Source organism: Simochromis diagramma, unplaced genomic scaffold (genome assembly GCF_900408965.1).
Source record: "Simochromis diagramma unplaced genomic scaffold, fSimDia1.1 OVJJ01000216.1, whole genome shotgun sequence".
In the NCBI taxonomy this organism is placed as follows: Eukaryota; Metazoa; Chordata; class Actinopteri; order Cichliformes; family Cichlidae; genus Simochromis; species Simochromis diagramma.
Window position 1 is genome coordinate 2005806 of NW_024386883.1, and position 23865 is coordinate 2029670.

Below are 23865 nucleotides of genomic sequence, written 5' to 3' on the forward strand. Positions count from 1 at the left end.
TGTAACCCAGCGCTTGCACAGTGATTAATCAGATGTGGACCTTTGTTACAAATATAGTCTGTTATTGCACGCAACAAAGCTGCCTGTCACAAACGTCACCATCGTCAACGTACAAGAAAAGGAAAAGTTTGATCAACTCATTGCGTTTCTTCACCCGAACAAGAAGCGCTAAGGAAAAGAAGGAGCTGATTAGTGTAAATCCACACAAGCATAAACAGTCTTAATGCCAGATTTCACAGAGAGACGTTTTTCCCCCTCTGAGAAAGAACAGTCTGAAGATCCACATGAATAATCAAAGTTTTTTACGCTTTAGTGAGGAGATTTCGAATTTCTCTGAAACAACACATCTCCCTGAGCCTTTTCACACAAAAAAAATCACTATTTCCACGGTCAGCACCCGTCGCCACGCTCGGTCAACTCGTGCTGTTTTGGTGCAACACAAAAAGGCTCTGTTATATCAGCAGCAACACAAAGGTGCAGGCTAACCTCAAATGGAAGGAACAAACGAGCTTTGCAGGTATGCATTATGCACTCAGTGTTATCTGCTGGCTTCTGTTGACTTTAGTTAAGAACATTCCTCTGCCAGTCACAAATAAAATTAAAAAAAAAATCTGTAGCTGAAAGCTGCTTTATTTTCTATCTGCATAAAAATGTCGAACAAAATAAAACAAAAATCTGAAGCAATTACAGGTTTAAGTGTCTTAGTCATCTAAGTATGTCCATCAACATTGTGTTGATCATCAAAGTGTACATAAGGAAGCTAAAACCCATCAAGGGAGCACATGATATGCGAGAATGAAGGTTGTGACTAATCCTAGTGCTCGCGGCCCATATGCCGCCTCATATGCAACTCGTAAAATTGCATCGCACATGTACACAAATAAAGGGTGGTCCAAAAATGAACGTGGAAGAGTAGCTAGCAGTTGGGGGTTTAGCGTCACACCTGTGATTAGACTACTTCGGGTTTTGGAAGTACAAAAATCTCATCTGACTTTGTATTAACAGCTGAAAGAAGGGGGTGCAAGAAGCTTGAGTTGGCTAATCCCAATGTAAATGTTTGCACGTTTGCAGGTTCAAAAACCACTGGACTTCATGGAACAGGGTATGTGCTTTGTCCCTTAAGTAGGTTTGAGCAACAGACATGATACATTCAGAATCAGTTGTCTCTTCTCTTATTATTATTATTTTTTGTTTCTGTTTTGGTTTCTCTTTGTTGCAAGACAGTAAAATATAAGTTAGGCAGGCAAAGTTACATTTTCAGGGTTTGATTGAAGGACCTATGTACACAGGAAGCTACGCTCAGTCGAACTGTACATCATGACAAACTCACGGAGAGCCACGTTTCAGCGGCTCCTTTAAGAAAACCTTCATGAACCACAGACTTGAACTTTCTCTTGTTACGTCACCGTCAAAACACATGAGCCTATTTACAATATATTGCAACCTCGTGTCTGCTGAAACAACTCCGGTGTATCAAAAACTCCACCTCGGAGATTAGTTTTCATGGCAAATCACAAAAAAAAGGAGAAAAACAAGACAAAAGACACCCCCCTTCACATTACAAATTATTGAAGTCATTACAAAACTAAAGGGAAAAAGACAAAGTGCACAGTATAAAATCTGTCGTGCGTGTGTTTGAGAATGGGAACGAATTTGGAGCGATGCAGAGAGAGAAATAAGCAGAGAAGCTGTGTTTTCAGGCTTCCACAAACAAAAAGAAAAGTTAACATTAATCGAAATCTTACCCTAGTGGTCTGTGGTAAGACTCGTATCACATTTGATAAACTCAGACTTATTGTTTTTATTTCCCATCTTTTTGAAAACGTAACGTTCACCACAATATGTCCCAATCTTTGTGTCAGACACCCAGCAACCTTTCCGCTCAGTCCAGCCGTCTCAGACCTGCGACTCGAGATCAGCAACTCGGCACCGCTGAAAGTGATGTCAGCATCTTTTGACATAGTTTAGGACGATGCAAAGATTATATGCAACATGGACACACAAGCCGTGTCTGCAGACTGCTGAGAGCCTTTAAGGCGAGCGTGCCCAGCAGGACGGTTATGTCGGATAAAACTATCTGACCGCTTAGAGTTTAAAAAATAAATAAATAAATAAATGGCTTACAAGGGCACTGCAAATCTACATAAGCCGTAAAAAAAAAAAAAAAGCCATGCCACATTTACACCCTGTTAGGGCTATTCTGTCTTAAAGGGACATGCGCACAGAGGAGGCAAACGGACCGCTGAGAAAACAGCAGGGTTGGGAAAAGTCACTATGCAAAATGTCACTGGCTTTTGATTTCTGATTGCCAATTTGACAACGTAACAGCACACATAAGTTATTATTATTATTTCAACATTTCTGCCAGACTCAGTTCTAACTCTGTAACCTTCATGTTTGAAATTCATTTGCCAATTTTTCCTTTTAAATCATGTGATTTAAAAAAAAAAAAAAAAAGTAATACCAGAGTGGCTTATTTGCTGTGGGTTTTTTTTTTTTTATTACTTCACAAGTAATTCATTGTTCCCAACCCTATAAAGCGGTGAGTGTGGCAGAGCAGTCACATGCACACTACGGGAAATGTTCGGTTAGACACATAAGGACTAACCTTTAGCTCTCTGGCTGCTGGGTACTAAACATCACACAGAATAACAGGCAGCTGTGAGGGGAGGAGACTCACACGTCTAATGAAAGCACCGTTCACGCAGTAAAGTTGCATGATAGGGCAGAGGTGGCCTTTTTTTTCTTTCCTCATTTTAGGATTGACATTTGATTGACCAGCTTTAGCCTTCCTCTATGTTAAAATAATTAGTCTGTGAACAATCAACAGTGAGCAATATATGATCGATTATGTTTTTTTTCCTTCCACAATTGAGAGAGTTCTCTTTTTCTTTTTTCCTTTTTTCTTCTTCTACATGATATAATGTACTGCGCAGAATGGATACGCGCACATACTGGAAGCATAAATGTTGCCGAGGACATGCAAGTTGTTGAGTATACAGCAGAGCAAAAAGCGATGTTTCCCCAATATCAAAGTCTTCTTCATCTTCTCGGAACATCGTCCGTCGCTGAGATTTGAATCTTCAAGCGCGTGACTCTTTCTTCGAGTGTGGCTTGTTTCCCAGCAGGGCGTCCATCTCAGTAACGGTTTGAGGGGTCATTTGAGATAAAATCTAAAAGAAGGGGAGGATGGCATCAGCTTAAAGTGTCATCTGCTGTTTTTTTTTTGGGTGGTTCTTTTTATTGCGTACAAAACATAAAAGCATATTTGAATACAGCACATATTTACCCGGAGGGCACCCAGATTCTCAAGAAGCTGGTCTGTATTAGAAACACCCAGAAGTACTGAGCTGACTCCCTCACTGCGCAGACACCAGGCTGTAAAAAGAGCAAACCAGGAAAACTTTATTGCTGGAGGAATATCAGTTTGTAACCGAAGTAAAGTAGCTGATTTTTTAGACTTCTTTTTTTAAAAAAAATGTTAACAGATTTAACCAGTGGTTGGATTCCATTTGAAAGCCTTAATGCAGACCATACATATACAAAGCACTTAATTAACAAGATCACAGATTATGTAATGTTATTTTCATGCAGGAGACATAGATTTTCAACACTTCTCCCAGAACCGTTACAGCACTTCCTACCTGCGTGTGTACAGTAAGATTAAACATAATGAATCAGTCATTTAAGGAGTGAAAATCATGCAAATACGAATCAATTCAGTCTTAATCTGCAGTCACATGATGCGAAAACAAGCAAAGCTGCATCTCTGTATGTCTGCACTAAAAAATTAAGGCCGTTTGCTCGGATCATACCGATGGCTAACTGTGCAGCAGTGCAGCCCAGTCTGTCTGCCAGTAGATGGAGCTCCTTGATTTTAGCCAGCTGCCTCCGACCCTCCTCACTGTTCACTCGCTCCTTCAGCCACTGGTACCCCTTCATCAGGACCAACATGGAGAAAGCACTGATTCACACTGTATGCCGATAAAATCAAGAACTATAGTGAGGCTGATGTGGAGCCAGAAGAAGTGGAAGATCAAACTGACCTTCATTGCTGCTCTGGAGCACTCCGGTACACCATCACTGTACTTGCCTGTGATTAAACCACAAGCGAGCGGAGACCAGGTCATCGCTCCAACACCTGACAGAGCGAGGAAAGTGTGAATGAAACTAATGAAACTTAATTAAAAAGAAGAGATAAATGTTGCTGTGGGATTTTTGGATGCCTGACCGATCTTGTGGTAGAGTTCAGGAAGCTGCACTTCCACTTTGTCCCTCTGGAAATAGTGATACTCTGCCTGCTCGCACACAGGTGGTATCAGGTTGAACTGGCGTGCCACTGAGTATGCCTCCTGGTGCCGCAGAAATGGAAACACAATGCAATGGTAAGTGATCAGCGTTATCTGGAAAAAAAAGCTGACACTCGTGAATTTGTGAAGAGTAAGACTTTAAGAGTGAGAGCTCAGCACCATGATTTCCATTGCGCTCCAGCGCGAGGTTCCCCAGTACATAGCCATACCCTGGTTTATTACAAACGTCATGGCCCGTACAATCTCTGCAAATCACAGCACAAGACATCTCACTTAAATTACATTCATTTGACAACGCATCTGATTAAAGCTTATTTCCACAAATAAAACATACTACCATACAAAAACCCTCCATATTTGTGCTACAACAGTAATAAGCGGTTCAAACTGACCTTCCATCGGACTGTTGACATCATTTCTGTTGGCAAAAACGATGTCCACATAATCTAGCTGGAGTCTTGATAGGGATCCTCGTAAACCTGTGATAAACACGAGTCAATTATTGGACTAAGGGTCATAACTTTAAGGCACAGTGATGTTTTGAGCCACTGCTACACAACAGAGAGTCTAATTACAGTGTCAATAGCTTTGCAGTTATTTGGCAATAAACCAAAGTATCAGGCTGCATTATATTGATCTGGTAATCATGCTCAATGAAGCGTAAGGGAAGGACCAAAGTTATTACATTTTTTCCTGATTGAGACATGAGTGTGTGTTTGGAATTTCATGGAGTTTCATCCAGTAGATCTATAAATACGAACTTCATGCTGGTGCCTAATCTTAGGCCAGATCACTAAAGTGATTTATTTTTTACATTTTAAGTTTACATGGCATCAAAACAGCATTCAGCTCCTCCCAAGATATTAATGATTATCCTCAGTACAGTGTGCTGGTGGAGGGTAAAATGAGTGATTCCGTTTTATGTTCGATTTTCTGCTTCTCAAATGTTCTGGGCAAGCGTCTAACCTTGGGTAAGTCAGCAGTTGGACTTTTTTTTTCCTGAGCAAAGTGAAAAATAGTGCATAGAGTCGAAATCTGAGCGTTGACCCTGCACGCGGTGCAAGCCTTAAGAGCTGCACGTAGTTCACTCATTATGCAACGGCCCCAAATCAAAAGCTTCATGACAATGACATAAAAAAGTCATTCAAGTCCAAGGTAAATGGTCATCCTGCGGCCGTGCTGCTTACAAAAGGAACAAAGACCACCACCATATCCTTTAGCTTTTTTAGGATTACTTTTGGAACCGATGAAATGGCTGGAAAACAGCAATCAAGACATGTACCTTCACCTGACCTCTGTATTTTCTTTGACCCAACAAATCTGATGACAGGCCTCTGAAACATCCTACCCATCAACATCTGCACTATAGCTTCAAAGTGAATGCACCTCATATCCCAATAGTGTCCACTGACATCACAGTTAAAAATGAAGTTGTGCTTACTGTGACGTGTAACACGGAGCTGACTGAGTGAGTCAAACAACGCTCACACTAAAAGGTAAAGGGGGCTCCGAATGAATGATAGCAACCACATCATTAGTGGTTGAAGTAACACACAGGAAAACATGCCATACAAAATAAAGATGCAGTGCAACCTAATAAAGCAAGGCTTTCATTTATAGTCTTTAATGTATAATAAGCCTAAAGCTAACGCAGAAGTCTTCTGCCTTTTTTTATATATGTAAATCACCACTTCAGTTTATATCAAAATTCTGCCAGCTGTGCGCTAAGTTTCACCTCAGCTAATTTGAGTCATTGAGTGAGAGATCCCCACAGTATCTATGGTGATGTTGTGGTCCAGCTCCAAATGACCCACTTTCTATTTTAAATTGTCAGTTTAAAGTCAAGCTGCAGAAAAATATTTATCCAATGTCTTCGCCTCTCACCGCCAACCAGTCGTGGCAGATGGCTGTCCCTCCCTGAGTCTGTTTCTGCTGAAAGTTTCTTCCTGTTAAATGGTAGTTTTTCCTTCCCACTGTCGCCAAAGCACTTGCTCTGTTCGTCTTCTCAGTATTATTGTAGGGTATTTAACTTACAAAATAAAATGCCCTAAGGCAACTGATGTGTGATCTGTTGAATTTTCTATAAATATAACTGAACTGAAATTTATTTAAATTGCTTTCAACTGGACCAGAATAACCCCTTATTTGGTTTACACTTTGCAAATACATGAGTAGACTGTACCTTCAATAATGTGCTTTCTGGAGAGTCCTCTCTCTGTCTCTGCCCTGTGAAGTTGTGAAAATACAAATCATTGATCCTCAGTTAAAATGATGAATGGATTGAAGAAATGTGAAGAGTCTAGTGTTTTAGTCTTATACTTACTGGCCTCCCCAGTAGATTTTTGTCGTAATGACAAAACTTGAACGTCTGGCAAGGACAGGAGTCGTGAGTATTTTGATTGCAGCATAACATTTAAGTTAAGGGAATCAGCTCATCCTAAATCTAATAGTACGGACAGTCTTTCTCTCTTTCTGGTGTTAAAATTAAAACATTTTATTACCAATATGTGTCTCTTAGGCAGCTGGGTGAGTCAGCCACCATCTCTGATCAGGGAATTTAACATTTTTATCCTTTTTAGTCTCTCTGAGGATAAAGCTCTACATTTTTTCCCCAAGTATGGCTTTCCCTTGAGAGAATTTAATGGTGTGCCGCTATCAAAAGTAATAAAAACATGTAGTAATGCATTTCATCTCAGGAAGGGATTATTAGGGATTATTTAAAGTAAATCTGTGATCTGGTCGAGTTAAAAAGGTTTGCATGCCTGTGAGTCAGTTAGGAAGAATGAGTAATCTCACCTCCAACCTTTCTTCTTGATGATGTTCCCTAGAGTAATTTCCGCCCTGTGGAGAAACACATCATTGGTTGTGACGGGCTGAGGCTAATAAACTTTATTTGTATGTAACGTTTAACGAGAGAGTTGATAAAGACACGCAGACCAAAGAAAACCAGATTAATGTAGAGAAGAAGAATGGAAAACGGCAGACAATAAAAGACGACGTCACATAAAAACAGGTTTAAATTTTTGTATTTGCTGTGAGAGAAATCAGACGATTTAAAAAAAAAAAAGTTTAATTGAGGCTCAGGAGAGGAAAGTGAAGTCTGACCTTCCAGAGGCGTACACCTCCGCTGTGTCAAACAGGTTCACTCCGTTCTCATAAGCTACGGTCATCAGGTTCTCTGCCATCTGAGAGAACACAAAAACTGAGACTGAGAGAAGCAGACGGCGGATAAATTCCAATTACCCAGAGGTCGTTCATGAAGGGCACTACTCAGGGAGGATAATACAGACAATATCTCGCCAAGCTACAGCAGTCTTAAGGCCTGTCACACATATTCCTGCGATCGTGAACACTGAGATTTGTTTACAGTGCGCCGAACGGTGTCACACAAAAACCAAACGAGTGAAGGTGTGCGGGAATCGATTTCTCATACAAACACAGAGAGAGAATGCTCACTTCATCAGAGATCTGCGATCCAAATGTCACCCAGGTGCCTGAACAAGGAGAGAGAGGGAGAGACAGACAGACGGATTTTATTTAAGAGTTTGAAGCTGAGCTGAATATTTCCCTGCCTTCATCCCAACTTACCTAACCCGAGACAGGAAACACGTAGGCCAGATTTTCCCAGGTTCCTATAGAAAGGGAAAAAAATCAGGAGGTTAGATGAGAAATGCCTGTAAAGCGCACACACACACAAAATGTGTGGGCAGTTGGAATATATCTGGACATACAATCTTCAAACACAGTAAGTAAGATGTACGCATGTGAGTGATGAGCAATCCTCAGTAGGGAGACACTGTGGTTAAGCAGTGATGAGACTAAGAATTGCAGCCTTTCGAGCTACTTGTATCTCTAAGTGGAGTTTAAAAAAGATGGCAGCTGCAATGTTACACTGTATTTAACACACATTTTGTCTTATTTGTTTCTACCCAAGCCTCCGAGCCATCTGAAGTAGTTTCGGTTTATTAATAATCACATCCACTCACAACTACATTACAGCGTTATAAACTATTTATTCACGTCTATGAGGGAGCTGGCTCACTGCTTTACTGGACACATCAGGATTTGAAAGCTAAATGTCGTCTTAATATGGCGATGTTGTTGATGAGATCCTGATTATTCTGTAGCAGCATGTAACACAAACCTGGTGTCACATGTAAAACATAAGTACGACACAAAATTAAAAACCTGACACAGATGTAATTTATTTCTATCGTAGTCTCCGACACTTCACTCCTCCACTGCAGCTGCTGAGTGAAAGTCTTTCTCGCCTCTGGTAAAATGACTTCCTCTGTCTAATTATTTCTGAACAATTGACCTTTCATCCCTCGTATGTTAGCAGTTCAGTGTATTACAGTGGGCCAGTGAAACACCTGGAGGGGACGGAGCTCAGCGCAGTTAGAGAGTCCCGGCAAAAGCTTCTTTGGTCTGCACCATAAATGGCTCAAAAATGCTCTGTGAGCTAAAGAGGAGTCCATTAACTGACATGCCACATCTGATTATTCAGACAGCTGAATTTTGAAGGGCAGGCGGGGGAGAAGCAGAGAGCTGCATTTCTGACCACAGGAGCATGTACAGCTGAAAATGATGTGGGCTTCATGCTTTGCTCTCCTGTGTGCTCTCCCCCATTCTAATTAGCCGGGGAGCCAGCTGGAGAGCCGGCAGAACTGCAGTGCACCTCGCTGCTCGCCGTCTTTTCATCTCCAGCGCCTCTCCCCTCTCGGCTTGTCTGCCTGCGTCCACCGCGAAACAGCCAAATGCACAAAGACAGACTGTCAGAGCATTTAGACTCAGTCGAACAAGTCCCGCTTTTATTTTCCTGGTCTATTTTCTATTCCCAACCTTATGCTATTTTTAGATTCCTGCATATGTAAGCATTTGTTTCATGCTCTTTATGTGTGTGTGTGTGTGTGTGTGTGTGTGTGTGTGTAGTGGGGGCATCAGTCTTTATGTGAGCACTCCATGTGGGTGTGAAATACATATTGTTTGTGTCATTACGTTAAACTGTTAAAAAAGCACACAGGTGGAAGGTCAGGAAAGCTATTTAAAGGGAAATGTGTCTGCGGGGTTTGGATGTAGCTGATTCCTTGTATGGTAAGCTGGCTTTTCTTCGTGGTTCGTCAACCAATGACAGCTCTGTCTGTTCTCTCACGCTGACAGCCACTTTGAACATTGGGAGTAAATTTAAATGAGGCACATGGGAAAAACATATTTCAGAGACTGGGTTATTTCAAATGAGCTACCTGAATATTTTACCATTTGTTTTGTTCGTTTTTGTTGGCTTTTCTTTTTTTTTGTAGTATCCATCAAATCAGTCCTTTTTTGTCTCAACTTTATTTGGATGAGAATAAAGGGGATTTTATTTATTTTTTGTCAAGCAACATTTGACAAGGTGGGGCCAATAACAGCATCCGGAAAAAATATTCCCTACAGTTTTAATCAGCTTCTAAAGCAAAGCTTGAAACTGATTCAAAATTGCTTTTGAGGTAGCTTCTGTATCTGCACACCAGGAGCAAATAAACGATATGGTTTATACCCAACTTTATTTTTGTTTATTACCTTCTTTTTTATTATTATTTTTAGGGAACTTGAGAAAAACTAATTAGAATTATGCATAATGGCTTTGAGCTGTGAATTAAGGACAATAAAAATCTGTTCCCCAGCTTAGTCACACACCTTCTGTCCATACTTTCCTTTTCACATTGGACCAGGACGGCAAACAGAAGGCTTACGTGTGAGGAAAAAACACATACCACCAAAACATGAGTCAGCATTCGGTGGAGTGTGTCAAGCATCCAGTGGCATACGGATGTTACACAAATGTTTTCTTCTCCTTCTTCTGTTAAATGCTCTTCTATCCGATATGCTTGTTAAAGATGAGTGCATGAAGCTGACAGCCTCGTGTTTGGTGAACGCTGCTTGTGAACGCATCATGACAGGGAGCAAATTTGAAACCGGTGTGCATTACTGGGCGAATTCCACAATTGCCGAGCCACATAAAAATCCCATTTTTATGTCTGTGTGTGCGCGAGTGCTTCTGAGCAATAGAGGATGTCACTGTTTCCATGTGTGACAACTGGCCGCCCCCTCCCTTGCGCTCAACTCCGCCGCTCTCTGCAATGCTGCAGTCTGCTAAATTACTATCAGTGAGTCTGGAGAAACACATGCTCTGTCTTTCCTCGCACTATCTCCCTATTGACAGTCTTTTCCCACTATCTCCCGCACGCAGTACACCCAGACGCTCGGCCTATATTTCATCTGAGGCGGATGTGAGGGACGCTGTGCAATAAACGGAAAACATCTATGCTGTGCATGTGTCATTATGGGGAGGGGTTTGATGCTTTCACGTGAATATTCACGCTTGATGGGAATTGCATTGGAACGCAGGCACAGTTCCACATGCAGACATGCATGAATGCACTCTTGAGCAGGGCACACAGATGCTTCTCTATAGCCTTTATAAGTAGGTCTTCCAGTGTTTTCTTCTCTATTTTTTCCATTGCCATAAATCATGATCTCCAAACGAGATGATTGTAGCAACTTGGCTGCCTCGTCCATACATTATTAACGCTGGAGAGAGAGAGACAGAGGAGACACACAGGTGCTCCGTCACGGTTTAGTCAGCATTTTAACCTGTGCTGACATTCACAGTTAGTTTTCACCTGAGACAGGAGGAAGACACTATATACAGATGGTTAGGTGCTAATGGTGGACTTTTTTTCTCCCCCTTCCCTCTGCAGTTGTCATAAAATGCCACACACATGCTGAGCAGGCTCTTCTCCAGAGGGAAGACCTAGATATTAATAACACTCACGTCAGTTTTATGTGTATGCTTAGACACACATTTTCTGAGCACAGAGTGTGGGAAGATGGTGGACTGTCTGTTCTCTTTCAGTAATGCTGCACACACTGTTTTTGTGGCTTTAAAGGGTCACTTCACCCAAATTACAGAGAACAGATTTTTCTCACCTGTGCCTGCTTCTACCTAAATGGAGTGGGCAGAAGTTATGGCACTAAAAAAAACGCCACCACAAACTTTTGCTTTGCTTGTCATTCTCAATAATCCAGATACATGCCAACAGAGCTACATTTTTGGGTTTATATGACAAATGAAACCAAATTAGCCACATGGCCTGGCACTAATCAAAACCCCAGCATCTAAGAGTGTACTAATTATTGATGTAGCTATTTTTAAAAGCATTAGCCTAAACAATGGACCCTTCATGTAAATGTGATTTTTTTAATTCAGCTATATTAAAACAGTTAGGAAATCAGGTCTGTCCTAATTATAAAATACACATGCTGTGCAGGGAGCGAATGGAGAAAAAGGGGCACAAAGACACACACACGCACAATCTCAGCTGCTCTCCTCCAATTCTGCGTATCAGCTGCTGACACTTTATTAGTGGTCCTGACTCTCCCGTTAACTAAAAATGCATGTAATGAAGTGGTGCAGGAAAGAGCTCACACAAGCTGAATTTGACACAATGCGCTGTCATTACTGTTTATTCCAAGTTTGGGAACACACGTGACCTGCGACAAAAAAAACCCCCAAAAAATGTTCACTCGCCCCAACATGTAATCAAATGTTAATGAAATTCGCTCGCTGAGAAGGTCGCTGCACTCTGCCTCTGTTTCATGTCCGCTGGCAGACGGATAAAGACGAGTATTTGAGGGATGTGGCGCTTTCCGGATCTCATGCCCCCGTGAGTGACAGCGCAGTGAATTCAAAGTGATTGAATGCAATCGCGAGCATGTTTTTGAGTATCGCGCCGTCCTCCGGTTTTCTTTGGTGTTCCTGTTTCCCTGTGATTTAAAACAGCTCAACTACTTTGCCTTAATGAATTTTGCAGTGTATTACACGGCAGGCAAATGAATGCTACCAAGATTTATTTAAATAAATGAATATATTAAAACACTGAAAAGAGTTTCAAATAAAAGTAAGATTTTAAAAGAAGAAAGAGGAATTGATATCATCTAATTAAATGCCTTTTGAGTCTTTTCCAGAGCATGCGGACACTTGTTCATTAGGCTGCCCTCTGCTCTTACATAATAACAACATGCGGCCATGATGGCTCTGCCAGAAGACAATACCAGTCTTTGACTTTGATGAGACAGCCTTACTCCGAGGACGTGATGTGGATTTTCTGGCCGCGATTACGATGCCTCTCAGTTAAGAGTAAGCCGCCAAATGCAGTCAATTATTGACAACTCTGAGCTTCATCAAACAACACTGACACGCAGGTCACTTTGCATTTTGAGAGGATTAAGTTGCCCGCTGCATACACTTAATCAAGTCCCAACAAGCAGCTGCACACATAATAACAGCCTAGATATTGTTCAGATGCATGATATATGCAGTAATTATAACATTAAGCACCGTACAGCGTGCTGTAGTAGTGGGTGGCAGATGAAAATAAGCAGCCACAGTTTAGCAGTCAGTAAACAGATCATGGTTTGGATTATATTTTGGTTAAAATCAAGCAAGTGAACACCCGGCGTTACTTTGCCTAAAACTTCCCAGACCTCAAAGTGAGTCACTAATCTGCCCAGTCAACTGGAACCTCTCCTGAAAATAAATAAATAAATAAATAAATAAATAAATGTCCCAGAGCGACAGAGGGGAGAGCTGAAGGTCAAGGTTTTTGCAGCCCGCAGTCGTGTTCTCCTCCCTGCCACACAGGCCATTTATTTCCCGTGGTTAATCATGACAACAGCGTGAGGTCAAAATCACTACATTATCGCTTCACCTGCCGGTTACGATGAATATTTTAGTCGCTGCTGGGGATTTGTTACACTTCGCTTTGCCTTCGGTGGCACGCGTGTGAACGGCGCGTGGAGTGAAATTAACAAAGCGAGCCGGTGACGCCGCTGTGCCGTCAGAGCGCATAAACGCGGGCGAGATAAGAATCTGAATGCTAAGAAGAGGCACGCGGCGAGAGTAATAACACTCAGGGTAGGTCACCGTCTCGCAGCACTAAATGAGCATGAGATGCGTGTTAAAAGTCGACAGGGCCGCTCGACGCCAAAGCTTCAGCTGCTGCGACTACACTGAGATTTCCACCTTCCGCTCCTCCAGACAACGACACCTCTCTGCATGGCTGAATGTCAGAACACTTCAAATCCTCATGAAAATACATGAAGGCTTTGTTCTCCAGTTTAACATGCAACCCAGTATCAGGTATTATTATGAACGCTACATCTTCTTTTTCTTGTTTTTCTCTTTATGGTACAGCTGAGGTTTTTGTTTGTCGTCTGCTTTAACTGGAGCAGCATGTCCTAAATGTTTAAAAATGTAGAAACAGCTTGGAAATACATTAGTTTGGCAAAATAATCTGAAATCAGGGAACTTTTGTAGAGCTTAAGATTTTGATCTGTAGCACGAGTACAGCCACATCACTAACAGAGAGCGGTTGCTTTGCACCAAAGCAGATGATAGAGGTCAACTGGTGCACCTAAGGTGACAGAACTTAAAGCTCATTGATTAACAAGGTCTCTATTACTTGATTAATCCTTGCAAAAGCCAAAGTGCAAAAACACCACAGCAATTCCCATCAGGTCACAGACTCTTCATGGAACCAGCAACAGCTCCTCGTCTCCAGTCTTTGGTCTAAGCTGCTGGCTGTGATGTCAAACATCATGTGCGAGTGTCATCAATAGTTTGTTCTCACTCTTCACAATCACATGTCTTTAAGTTTAACTTGAGTTCTTTTAGATACAGTAGAACGGCATTCTTGGGTAATCGCTCCTAAACTCCTTCATGTCTTTCCAGCTGTCCTGAACTTATTTTGATTTTCTCACATCTTGGCTCTTTAACAATAATACTTTGTTTCACAGTTTACTGCATGTCAGTGCTGAATGTTTTATCTGAGTAGGGCTTCCCTATTCACATTCTCCATCTCTCAAGCATGCATTAAGATTTATAGGCATCCGCCACAGACACAGCGTGCCCCGCGGCCATCTGTGAGGAACAGCGGTGGATAGATCTATGGTCTTTTCCAGTATTAATGTAAATCAAATTCCCTTTTCTTTTTTTTAAACTCATACCAAAAAAATGTTTTAAGAAATTCATGATGCACAGATATACCATATTTGATTCTAATTCATGTGAATTTTAATTTGCACAGACAACTTTGTGAATGATGCTTTTAGATAAATTCTCTTTTGAAATATTTAGGTGCAAACATGACAAAAATGCGATTCCAGAGGAAAGTCGAATCATTTTTGGCGTTGTCTGTGAAATGTGCATTATCTTGTCATATCTTTTAATTCAATTTTCTCAAACTTGAGCATATTGTGCCAAATGGAACCATAAAATTAGGCCATCTGGACAGTTTGGTGTTGAAAACAGAAGGTTTAGTTACTTTAAAAATAGACGTTTTGCTGAGTGACAGAACTGACCGCTACAGTCACCTCTCCATCAGCTCGAATGCATACCCTGTGGCCACACTGAACACACAGCATATTGCACACGCACACAGACACAAACACACACACAAACCAGAATGCTGCAGTGCACTGTGAGGGAGTAAAAAAGGGCAGCATTTGAAAAGAAAACAGTGAGAAGCTTAAACAAGATCAAAGAAAGAAGATAGAGAGAATCGCAAAGAAAGACTCTGAGCATCTGTGACCTGCCTGTGAGTGATCAATACTTGGGTTAATGAGACAGAAGGGCCACAAAGATGTGGTCAACGCAAGCAGCAGCATCCAGAACTGGAAATAGAAACCAGCGCTGGAGTGCCAAAAAATGCAGTTCCTCAAATGGCCACTTGAGGCTGCCTACAAGAGTGACTCAATCTCCCACTGCGTTTAAACAGCATTATAGGGCATGTTTACAGCCTGGCACATTGGTCTCCTTAACTCATTTTCACCATCTAAATATATAATATAATATAAGTTCATTTATACTCAACGTTATCACCATTGAGCAGAAGCTGGGAAATGTTTCGTCACCCATCATGACCTCTTCTGTGTGTTTGTGCCCCCCTGGAACATTTTTAATGCAATCATCTGACAAGTCACAGGGCTCACTGTGTGGTTAATGACACCAACAAGAGATCTGTGCTCAGGTGTTTTTTGCAGAGTAATATTCTTTTATTCTATTTCTATGTTACTTAGCAATAATTAGCAGATATCTGTTTCTGCGCGATGCAGTTACACAGTCTCTGGACACACCTTTGTATTCCAGCCATTCATCCAAACATGGTCAAATCCGGGACTCCACAAACCAGTGGATGACACCACAGTGGCCATGGCCCACTTTTCTATATATCTATATAGTTCACGGGTGGTTTAGAGTGAAGGCAGAAGCCTGCTTCCTTCCTGACCTCTGTGTAATTGTAATAACGGTGTGAAATGAGGAATGTGCGGCCACCACGACGCCGCCACAACCAGACTGTTGTGGTGCAGGTGGTGGAGCTTTGAGCATACTCAGTTAAGGAAAGGACTGATAAGCGACAGCAGTGCTGGCTGATTAGAAAATAAGACAAAAACTAAAGGCAATGCCTGGGGTGTTGCCAATGGCAACTGGAAGTGGCCATATGCTGTATAGACTTATTGTGCTGCTGCACTCCCTATTAGTGACACTTTTCTAGAGACGACAGAACAACCGGAAAAATCCAGCCCAATCATAAAGTCCTGTATGTGTGTGATTCTAAAGGGAAAAAAATAGGAGTGGAAATATCCTAGTTTTGTCCTGTGCCTTATTCCCTTTTTAAGCATCTTATTAAGTGGAAACTAAATTGACTGAAGAGAATGGCAGCAATTCAATCAACCTGATTACCAAGAAACCAGGTCGTTAAAACTCTCCTCCTAGTTCTCTAATTTTACAGCCCAAAGATGGAAACACGGTGTGAGCCTATGGAAGTCTGCAGCCTAATGTTAAAGTGCATGCTTTGTGCTTTCCCCCCCTTTTTTAAAAAAATGTATGTTTATGTATAAATACGAGCCTCCTTCATGCATGAGCTGTGCATGAACAGCTGTCCTTGTTTAGCTTCAAGCTCTAATCCATCAAAGGTAAACCACAAGTTTGCCAACAAACTAAAAGAGGAAAAACATACATTGCATTCTTGTCTTGTTGTTTATCTGGTTGGATTTCCTTCCTACTTTATGACTCAGACCTGGTGTGTGTGCAGCAGAGATTTTCTGTGCATACGATGGTCTCCTGCAAGGCTATTTTATGAAAGTACATGTGTTTAAAACCTCTAAGAAAAGCCGGGCGTCCTAGTGTGGTTTCAGGAGAAGCTGTTATTGGAGGAAAGCTTTTTTTGTATTATTAATCTGCTGAAATGAGAAAGAGGCTAACGCAAAGTCTGTGGCTAATGCTCCCATATGCATACTGTCTGAAATATTGTGATAGCATTAGGGCTATATAGTATGACTTATGTAAGCATTTTTTTTTATTTATATCCATAAGCGCTTTTAGGAATAAATGTCATATTTTTGTAATGTCAGAGAAGTCATTGCTCTCACTGAGGTGTTTCTCATCTGGCTAATGGATATGTAGGCAGTCTGCACAGTCTGCTCACTGGTGATATGTTTGGTGACAAGCTAACCTCGAATTCACCTCACATCTCAGCAAAGAGACTGGCAGAACTAGGAATAATGAAGGCCCGGCAAGGCAGGTAGAGCCTCATTGTGAAGAAGAGGCCCAACACCTTGTTTCTGGTGGAGGACTTTCATCTCTGGTGGAGGTCAAATGCCACAGTGATCAGAGTGAAATAAAAGCCATCTCTCCAACCAGTAAAGCTCCGGCTCCTCGTCTCCCCCAGTCAGGCTCATACTCACCTGTACTTCATATTGGTGTGGCGCCCAATAGCCTCCTTCATGTGGGCGTGACCCTGAGGAGTCTGACGAGACCCGGAACCCTCCCTGGTCTTGACAGAACCTTGAGACATGTAGTTGCCATTGCTCCCTTGTCCACTGCTTCCACCTCCGCTTCCTCCTCCACCACCACCTCCACTTCCTCCTCCACCTCCTCCTCCACCGCCACCACCTCCCCCTACTCCGCCACTGCTCCCTCCAGGAGGTGGAGCGGTGCGAAGGCCACAAAGCCGGTCCTCGCTGCGACTTTTGAGGTTGTGCTCAGTGCATGCAAAAGACACCTGCATCCTGGCAGCTGATGTCTGTGTCTCTTATTCTGAGAGTCTGAGTATAGGGTTGGGTTTGTTTTTTGTCTTTTAAACAAGGAGTCACACAAACAGCAATGTCTACAAACTGTTGGTGCTGCTCGACACCGTTTCCCGTCGTGCTGTTGTGGCAGCGCCGTGATGCTTATACAAAAGGGCTCAGACAGGGCAGGTCAAAGATTTTGGCTCAGAGTTGGAGGGAGCAGGCGAGAGTCCAGCCTCTAAACATGACACACACAGAGTTACCGTCTGCTCAGTCTCCTGTCTGGTGATGCAAACCTGGCAAAAAGGCTCTCGGAGTTTTCACACTCACACGATGCATCAGGGCTGCCCTCCAAAAATCATCAGGGAGCTTGTGTGCTCGCAGCAGTCCTCAGACGAATTTGGGGATGTGGCAGTTCTTGGGAAGCCCCCCCACCCTCCCACCCCAATAAAATCTCAGTGCAATAGATGCCCTCCCTGGAGAGTGGCTTCGTCCGACATAACATGCACGGGCTCTGTATGGCTTATGTAGGGTGATAAAGCACTTGCCAGCTTGCTGTTTTCTCTTCAGCTGAGGTTTGTTGAGACTGTCTTGAGCTGAGGAGCTCCGGAACATGCCGCAGCAATGACACAACCACAGCTACAGGCATCCTCACACCTCGCGTCGAAATCACTCATATTTCTCCCCACCTTTTATTTTACTGTCGCAAGGTGGGTGAGCAAAAGGGAAAAAAAAAAAAAAAAAAAAAAGATCGGGCTCAATAGCTCGAATTTACATCGCCGAGGAGAAAAGTCAGATCGGGGGTAAAGACACTCAAACCCCACCAATGCATCATCACCAAGCGGCTTCACGCAGCATCCAATTGATGCAACAGCGATGGAGAAAGAAGAAGAAGAAGGGAAAAAAACCCAACAAAATCAGCAAGCACGGAGCCGGTTCATCTTTAGCTTCAGTGTGAGAAGTTGTTCACATACCGGCAGCAGCGGTAACTGTGCACGTCTCCCGTTGTTCGCCAGGATCTCAGGGTGCGCGGATTTGGGGAAAAAAATGCCGGCATACTGGCCCCAAAATCAGCTGCAGCAGACATTTCAAACGCTCGGTGCCGCCTCTCGGCTCTCCAGCATCATTTGGAGACCGCCCCCCCCCTCCTTTTTTTTCTCCACAGGCTTCAAAACGTTCACGACACACAAGCAGTGTGGGGGTTTGGATAGATACTCCCTCTCCCTCCCTTTCTTTCGGGTGTGATCCACATTTTTTCATCACACCGATGCGCACACATTTCATCACAAAGGCACACATTAGGCTATACTTACTCAACCCCCTCCCCAAACCATCTTTTTTCCCTCCATAAGATCCAGAATTCTGTCTTCCCACCACTCCCATTATTCCTATTCTTCCTATGCGAAACATTGCCCTCCCCAATGATAGCTTGATTTGCCATCAATGACCCAATCACCAGAATTACACTCATTACTACCTCTGAGCAAACAGAGGATAGATGGTTTCTAAGTCACAATACATCACATCACGGGCATAGCACGGCAGGGCATATCAGATCATCCTGCAGCCCATCATAATGAAATGAAATGGATGTGTCATTTTGGTGGCCAAGCAATGATAATAGCCCCTTCCAGGCTTTGTTTACCATCTAAAGTGTGATGCCATATCCTTAGAGAGGACTGTCAATCCAAAAGGCTTTACTCTGTGGTTAGTACTTGCCCCGCTAAGTCTGCTTCACACAGCAGGACGATGTGCAAAATACCCCACATTTGTCACCATTGTCAATTTGGTTTCACATCTAGTGTTTTGAAGCAGATCTGCAGTCCCAGAGCAGATTGCAGGGCATCCACTGCCAGCAGAATGTGACTTTGAGTTGGCAATCAGCTCTTTCTAAAGAACCATTCAGCACAAGTTTGGACGGGGAAGTTTCCAGCTGTACAGGCAGAGAGAAAATACGAATGCTGCCCGTGGTGGCGCTTCAAAAGAGGAGAAGATTTAATTACTTCCACTTCACTGTTAAGGCGCTTATTTTCCAGGAAGCACATTATTTTTGTATAGCCAAACTTTTGCATAATCATGTCGACTTCTTTATCTTCATCTCCCTGTAGGCTTAACCTTCCCCTTCACTCCAAATAATGGCCACTGGCATCACCGTATTACACAGTAATGACACTGACTCAGTCTGTTCTCCACTTCAGAAGCTTACAGCGCTAAAACCTCGGGACACAACCAGCACTTGTGAGCCTCATGTTGAAGTATTTGGGTGGAGAAAGACCAAAAATGAGCACATGTGTGGTGCATCCTTATTTTCCTAGTAATGATAAGGTTATAGAATCAAATTATCAGAAAATAAGGGGATACAGTAGATGGCTTTTTTTCTTCTCAAGCTGGATTATACAAGAGTTCTATAATTTGAACGTCCTTGAAAAGGTAGGTTATTCATGCAACTCAGACTCAGCGTAAAAACTCATCACAAAGTGTGACTTTCTGAGCTATAATCCCCTAAAATCTGCCAAACCGCACTTTGATAAGTGCTTGCAAGCATATTCCTTTAATGCTACAGAATGAAATGACCTGGACTTGCCTGTCACCCTTTTGGCTCCATTTTCACCTAAAAACAGAACAATTCGACGTAACCTGGTAAATAGAGAAATAAATAAATGTGTAAATGTCTTTTTAAAGCAGGAAGAAGCAAGAAAACTCGTCTCCCATGGTGGTGTTCATGTTGGTTTTGACACGCTTGAACTAAAATAGCACTAAAGAACGCTAAGAAGTGTTTGCAGGTGTGCCTCAACATGAAATTCGCATGACGTTCTGAGAAAGCTGATGGCGTTGACCCTATGACTTTGAAGGCATCTTATTTCTCCTTGCGGTTTTTATTCAAAAGTAATTCAGCTCCTTGAAAAGAGGACAGAATTCCTTTGATATAATCCATGAAGATTCACACATGTTCGAATCTGTCTGACCTATTAGCTTCGTTTCATTCGGCCCTCGTTGTCTGTTTTTCAGAATCTAAATAGCTCACATTTCTGCAGCTCAAATGTTTGTTTCCAGCTAACCCGGGAAAACGAGAGAGAACGTCAAGGTAGATGCTGGCTTCTGTTTTGATTACAGGTAATCATTTTCTGTCAGGAGGGAGTCCAGATCTCATGCAAATGAAGGCGCACAGAGGCTGTGGAAACAACTTCCACTGCAGGCTCTGTGGGGCAGTTCAAGTGATGGAAGCGGTTCTGCCAGAGGTGGTCGAATCAACTGAATCATACTCTGGTACGCCGTTAGTTTGTTTCAGCTATCAAAATGTATGCTGCCAGTACAAATGTGCTATAAAGTAAGTCCTAGATCTGAGCATAAAAATGATGTGAAATCGCAAATGATACCCCTTGGCCTGCACTATTGTCCCTCTTTCTGCTTTTGAGTCATTGGTCACAGACTTGTCTTCACACCATGATGACGCTGCCACCTAGAGGCAACTGTGCTGGAGACTAGATGACTGTGTTTGCATGTTTTGGATGTGTTATAGCAAATAAAATGACAAATGTAATGGAATCTGTACTCAGTATTTTAGTATGATGGTGTTTAAGCAGTAATAATGAAATATGCAGCAGCTTGGCCTGTATCTTCCTCTTCTCTGCAAGCACCCCACCCCTCCTTTTTTCAGGTCTCATTCAATTTACAAAAATCTATTTTTCCCTAGGTTTTTGGTAAACTGATTGAAGAGTAGCCAACACCACCGTTCATTCGCCTCCACACTTTAAACAGAGAGATGCACGCGGTACAACAACCAACCGCCCGTCCCCCGCTGTCAAATCATGCATCATTAACCCCAAACTTCTGCACCGCTGATGCCTGACCCCGTCAGGCTGTTTTTTGGGAAGGCTGGAATTAGACAATGGCTCACGTACAACTCACATTAGCGTTCCTGAACAACCGGATGCTTCTGCAGTCCGGCCACGTACACTCATCAGTCCTCTGCATTGAAATCTCATCAAACGCCTGATGTTTCTTTTTAGGTCACCAGTGAGAAAAAAACAACAAAAAAACAAAAAAAATAATATTTTTTTTCCCCCCATCTCTCGTGAATGATGTCTCCACTCACTGCCTTTCAATTGCAGTCCTCTCCAAACACTCAATTACATCAACGCATTAGTAATATGTTAGAAAAATATTAACCATGTTATTAAAATGGATCATCCACGGATGGCTGAGTGCTCGGGATGGTCTCTTATTATCTCTGTAAAATCCAGACATTCAGTGTGAGTCCTGCACTCGCTAAAAAAGCAGCCGAAACCCAGACCTGAGTTAAATCTGCAGCCTCGTGTAGGCTGTACATTCCAGTTCTTTGTTATTAATAATTGCTTTTATTTTTTATTTTTTTTAGTGGCCTAATTAAATGTACTAAGTCATAACTACAAACTCTAACTGCCTCATGGTTTCGTGCTGTAAAGTCTTCTCCTCATACCTGTACGGCATTGCAGAGCGCTCAGCCTCGCACTCAGCCAGGGAGAGGCCACATTCTCTCAGGTACAGCTCCAGCCGGCGTCGCTCCACCAGTCTGTGGGCTGCCTCCAGGATCTGAGAGGCCAAGGCCTCTGACTCAGTCTTCTGTTCCGAGCTCTTGCTGCTCCGGGTCCCAGCCTTGGCCACAATACTCCCCGAGGAGGTCGACGCCTTGGGCTTCTTACTGATGCCATAGAGGTCCTCCACGGAGTATTTCCCCCCCTTACCTCCTCCGCTGCCACCACGGCTGGCAAACATTGTTGCCTAGATTCCAGCACCCCGACTGATGAAATGGCTCTTCGATTCTGCTTTGCTTACTTTTTCTTTCTTTTTTTTTTGCCTGCTACATCTACTTTAAACAAAAGCTGCTTCTAAGTTTGAAACAAAATAACAAGGCAGTGCTATTTTGATGGAGTTTCATGTAGATTTGAAGCATCCGGCCCGAGGATGTGTCAGACATCAAACTGCTGGAAAGGAGAACTTAAAGCACCTGCGAAATATTAAAAAAAAAAGTCTTGATTTCTCCTTTGTGGAGCCTAATTCCAAAATAAAACAAAGCCAGTCCGACATGTCAGCAGCAACACCCAGTCACAAACAATGACTCCTGCTGATGTGAGGTGCGTCTTTGAGTAAAAATGGATAGGAAAAGCAATCAGTATCTTTCTCTCTTTATCTCTCAAAGGAAGGACAGTGGGGGGATTTGTGTCGAAGCACCACCAGCTTACATTTGCTCAGATTAAGAGCGCGCCCGGATGAAGTGTCTGTTCTTCTGTGACTATAATCAGCGGCGGCTGTGAGAGTTCAGCTCGCTGACCTTTTTCTTCAGATATAAATTAATAATGACTTTTTTTTGTTTTTCATACCTGTGTGGCTATAATTGATCAGTTGATCTGCAGCGGCGCTGTCATCATAACCAGCACCCTTGCTGCCTTCGAGCCCTCGGTCCCTCAAACAAAGCGAGGGTGGCATCCTCTCAAAGCCTGGCACCGGCTTCAGGCCACTGCTGAGCGTGATATTGTCGGGGTCTGGGTTAATGCGCGAGCCAAACCTCCTGCGACAGTTTTTCACACAAACCATAAAGGAGAGCACAATGTGTGAAACCCTTTTTCACTGGAGGGGAAAGAAAAATCAGCGGCTACTGGTGCCCTGTTCATAAAAAATTAAACATAAAAAAGGGCAGGTCATCTTTTGTGCACTAAAATGAAATTGAACTGCTGAAAAGAGAAATACAGACAGACAGAAAGCGTGCAGTTTTAAAGAATGATGATGCAGATAGAGAGGATTAGTTCTCTCCATCAGCTTTTCGACAGTTTGCGCAAAGAAATCCACCTTCTAATCTCCTCCGTGCATGGCTGTTAAGTCCCAGCTTAAAAGCCAATATCGGAAACAAAAATGAAATTCGCATCAAATGTGAAAATAATTAAGCGACTCCTTCACGCTGTGAAATATCTGCAGGCCGTTATTTAGATTTGATATCTATATCTTTTCCTTTTATTTTAAATTTGATAGGAAAACAATCAGATCAGCTGTGATTCATGTTTCCAAGTTGGTGAAAATGTTTGCTTGGATCTGCTCTTTTGCCGTATTCAGCAGTGGGTTAAATGTGGATTATTAAAGCCACAAAAAAGTGCGTCAGTATCTCAGACGTCTAGCTCAATGATTAACTTCCAGCTCATTCATGCATCTGCTTAACCATCTCTGCCCCTTCATCTTCCAGCTGCCGTGGCGGTCAGGCACTGTTCCTAAAGTGCAGTCCTCCCTGCGTTTGCTGTAGTGGCTTTCAGAGCCAGAGATCATCCGGGATTAAGCTGCTACAATCACTCATTCAATTGACCACAGTCACACAGGCAGCTGGCAGAGGTCAGTGTAAATCATAGCACTCTGTATTTCCTCAAAGTAGTGGATTTATAATTATGCGTGATGTCACGAGGGCCAGATGATAGAAATT

The 23865-nt window shown here is 42.7% G+C and overlaps 1 protein-coding gene across 2 annotated transcripts; it reads right to left on the reverse strand.

The window, feature by feature from the left end:
- Positions 1 to 1819: 1819 nt before the first annotated feature.
- On the reverse strand, positions 1820 to 22457 carry LOC120734250 (voltage-gated potassium channel subunit beta-3). 2 transcript variants are annotated; one of them, XM_040032943.1, is made up of 14 exons: positions 21880 to 22457; positions 7899 to 7942; positions 7767 to 7804; positions 7416 to 7495; positions 7107 to 7151; positions 6634 to 6678; positions 6493 to 6536; positions 4703 to 4789; positions 4470 to 4555; positions 4232 to 4352; positions 4047 to 4141; positions 3816 to 3936; positions 3290 to 3378; positions 1820 to 3173 (listed from the first exon to the last, which is right to left on the reverse strand). In XM_040032943.1, exons 1-14 carry the CDS (start codon positions 22173 to 22175, stop codon positions 3084 to 3086), a joined length of 1281 nt encoding a protein of 426 aa, XP_039888877.1. In that variant the 5' UTR covers positions 22176 to 22457; the 3' UTR covers positions 1820 to 3083. The 2 variants fall into 2 exon arrangements, with proteins under 2 accessions (XP_039888877.1, XP_039888876.1); XM_040032942.1 differs by lacking the exon at positions 21880 to 22457 and adding an exon at positions 17097 to 17846.
- Between the last annotated feature and the right edge of the window lie 1408 nt (positions 22458 to 23865).

Bases quoted from the DNA above. Each gene is read 5' to 3' on its own strand.
- LOC120734250 (XM_040032942.1), bottom strand. From the start codon at position 17,419: ATGCAGGTGTCTTTTGCATGCACTGAGCACAACCTCAAAAGTCGCAGC. The intron at 7,496-7,766 runs GTGAGCATTCTC...GTGTTCTCTCAG, and splicing joins GATCGCAGATCTCTGATGAA to ATGGCAGAGAACCTGATGAC. The intron at 7,152-7,415 runs GTCAGACTTCAC...GTTTCTCCACAG, and splicing joins GAGGTGTACGCCTCTGGAAG to GGCGGAAATTACTCTAGGGA.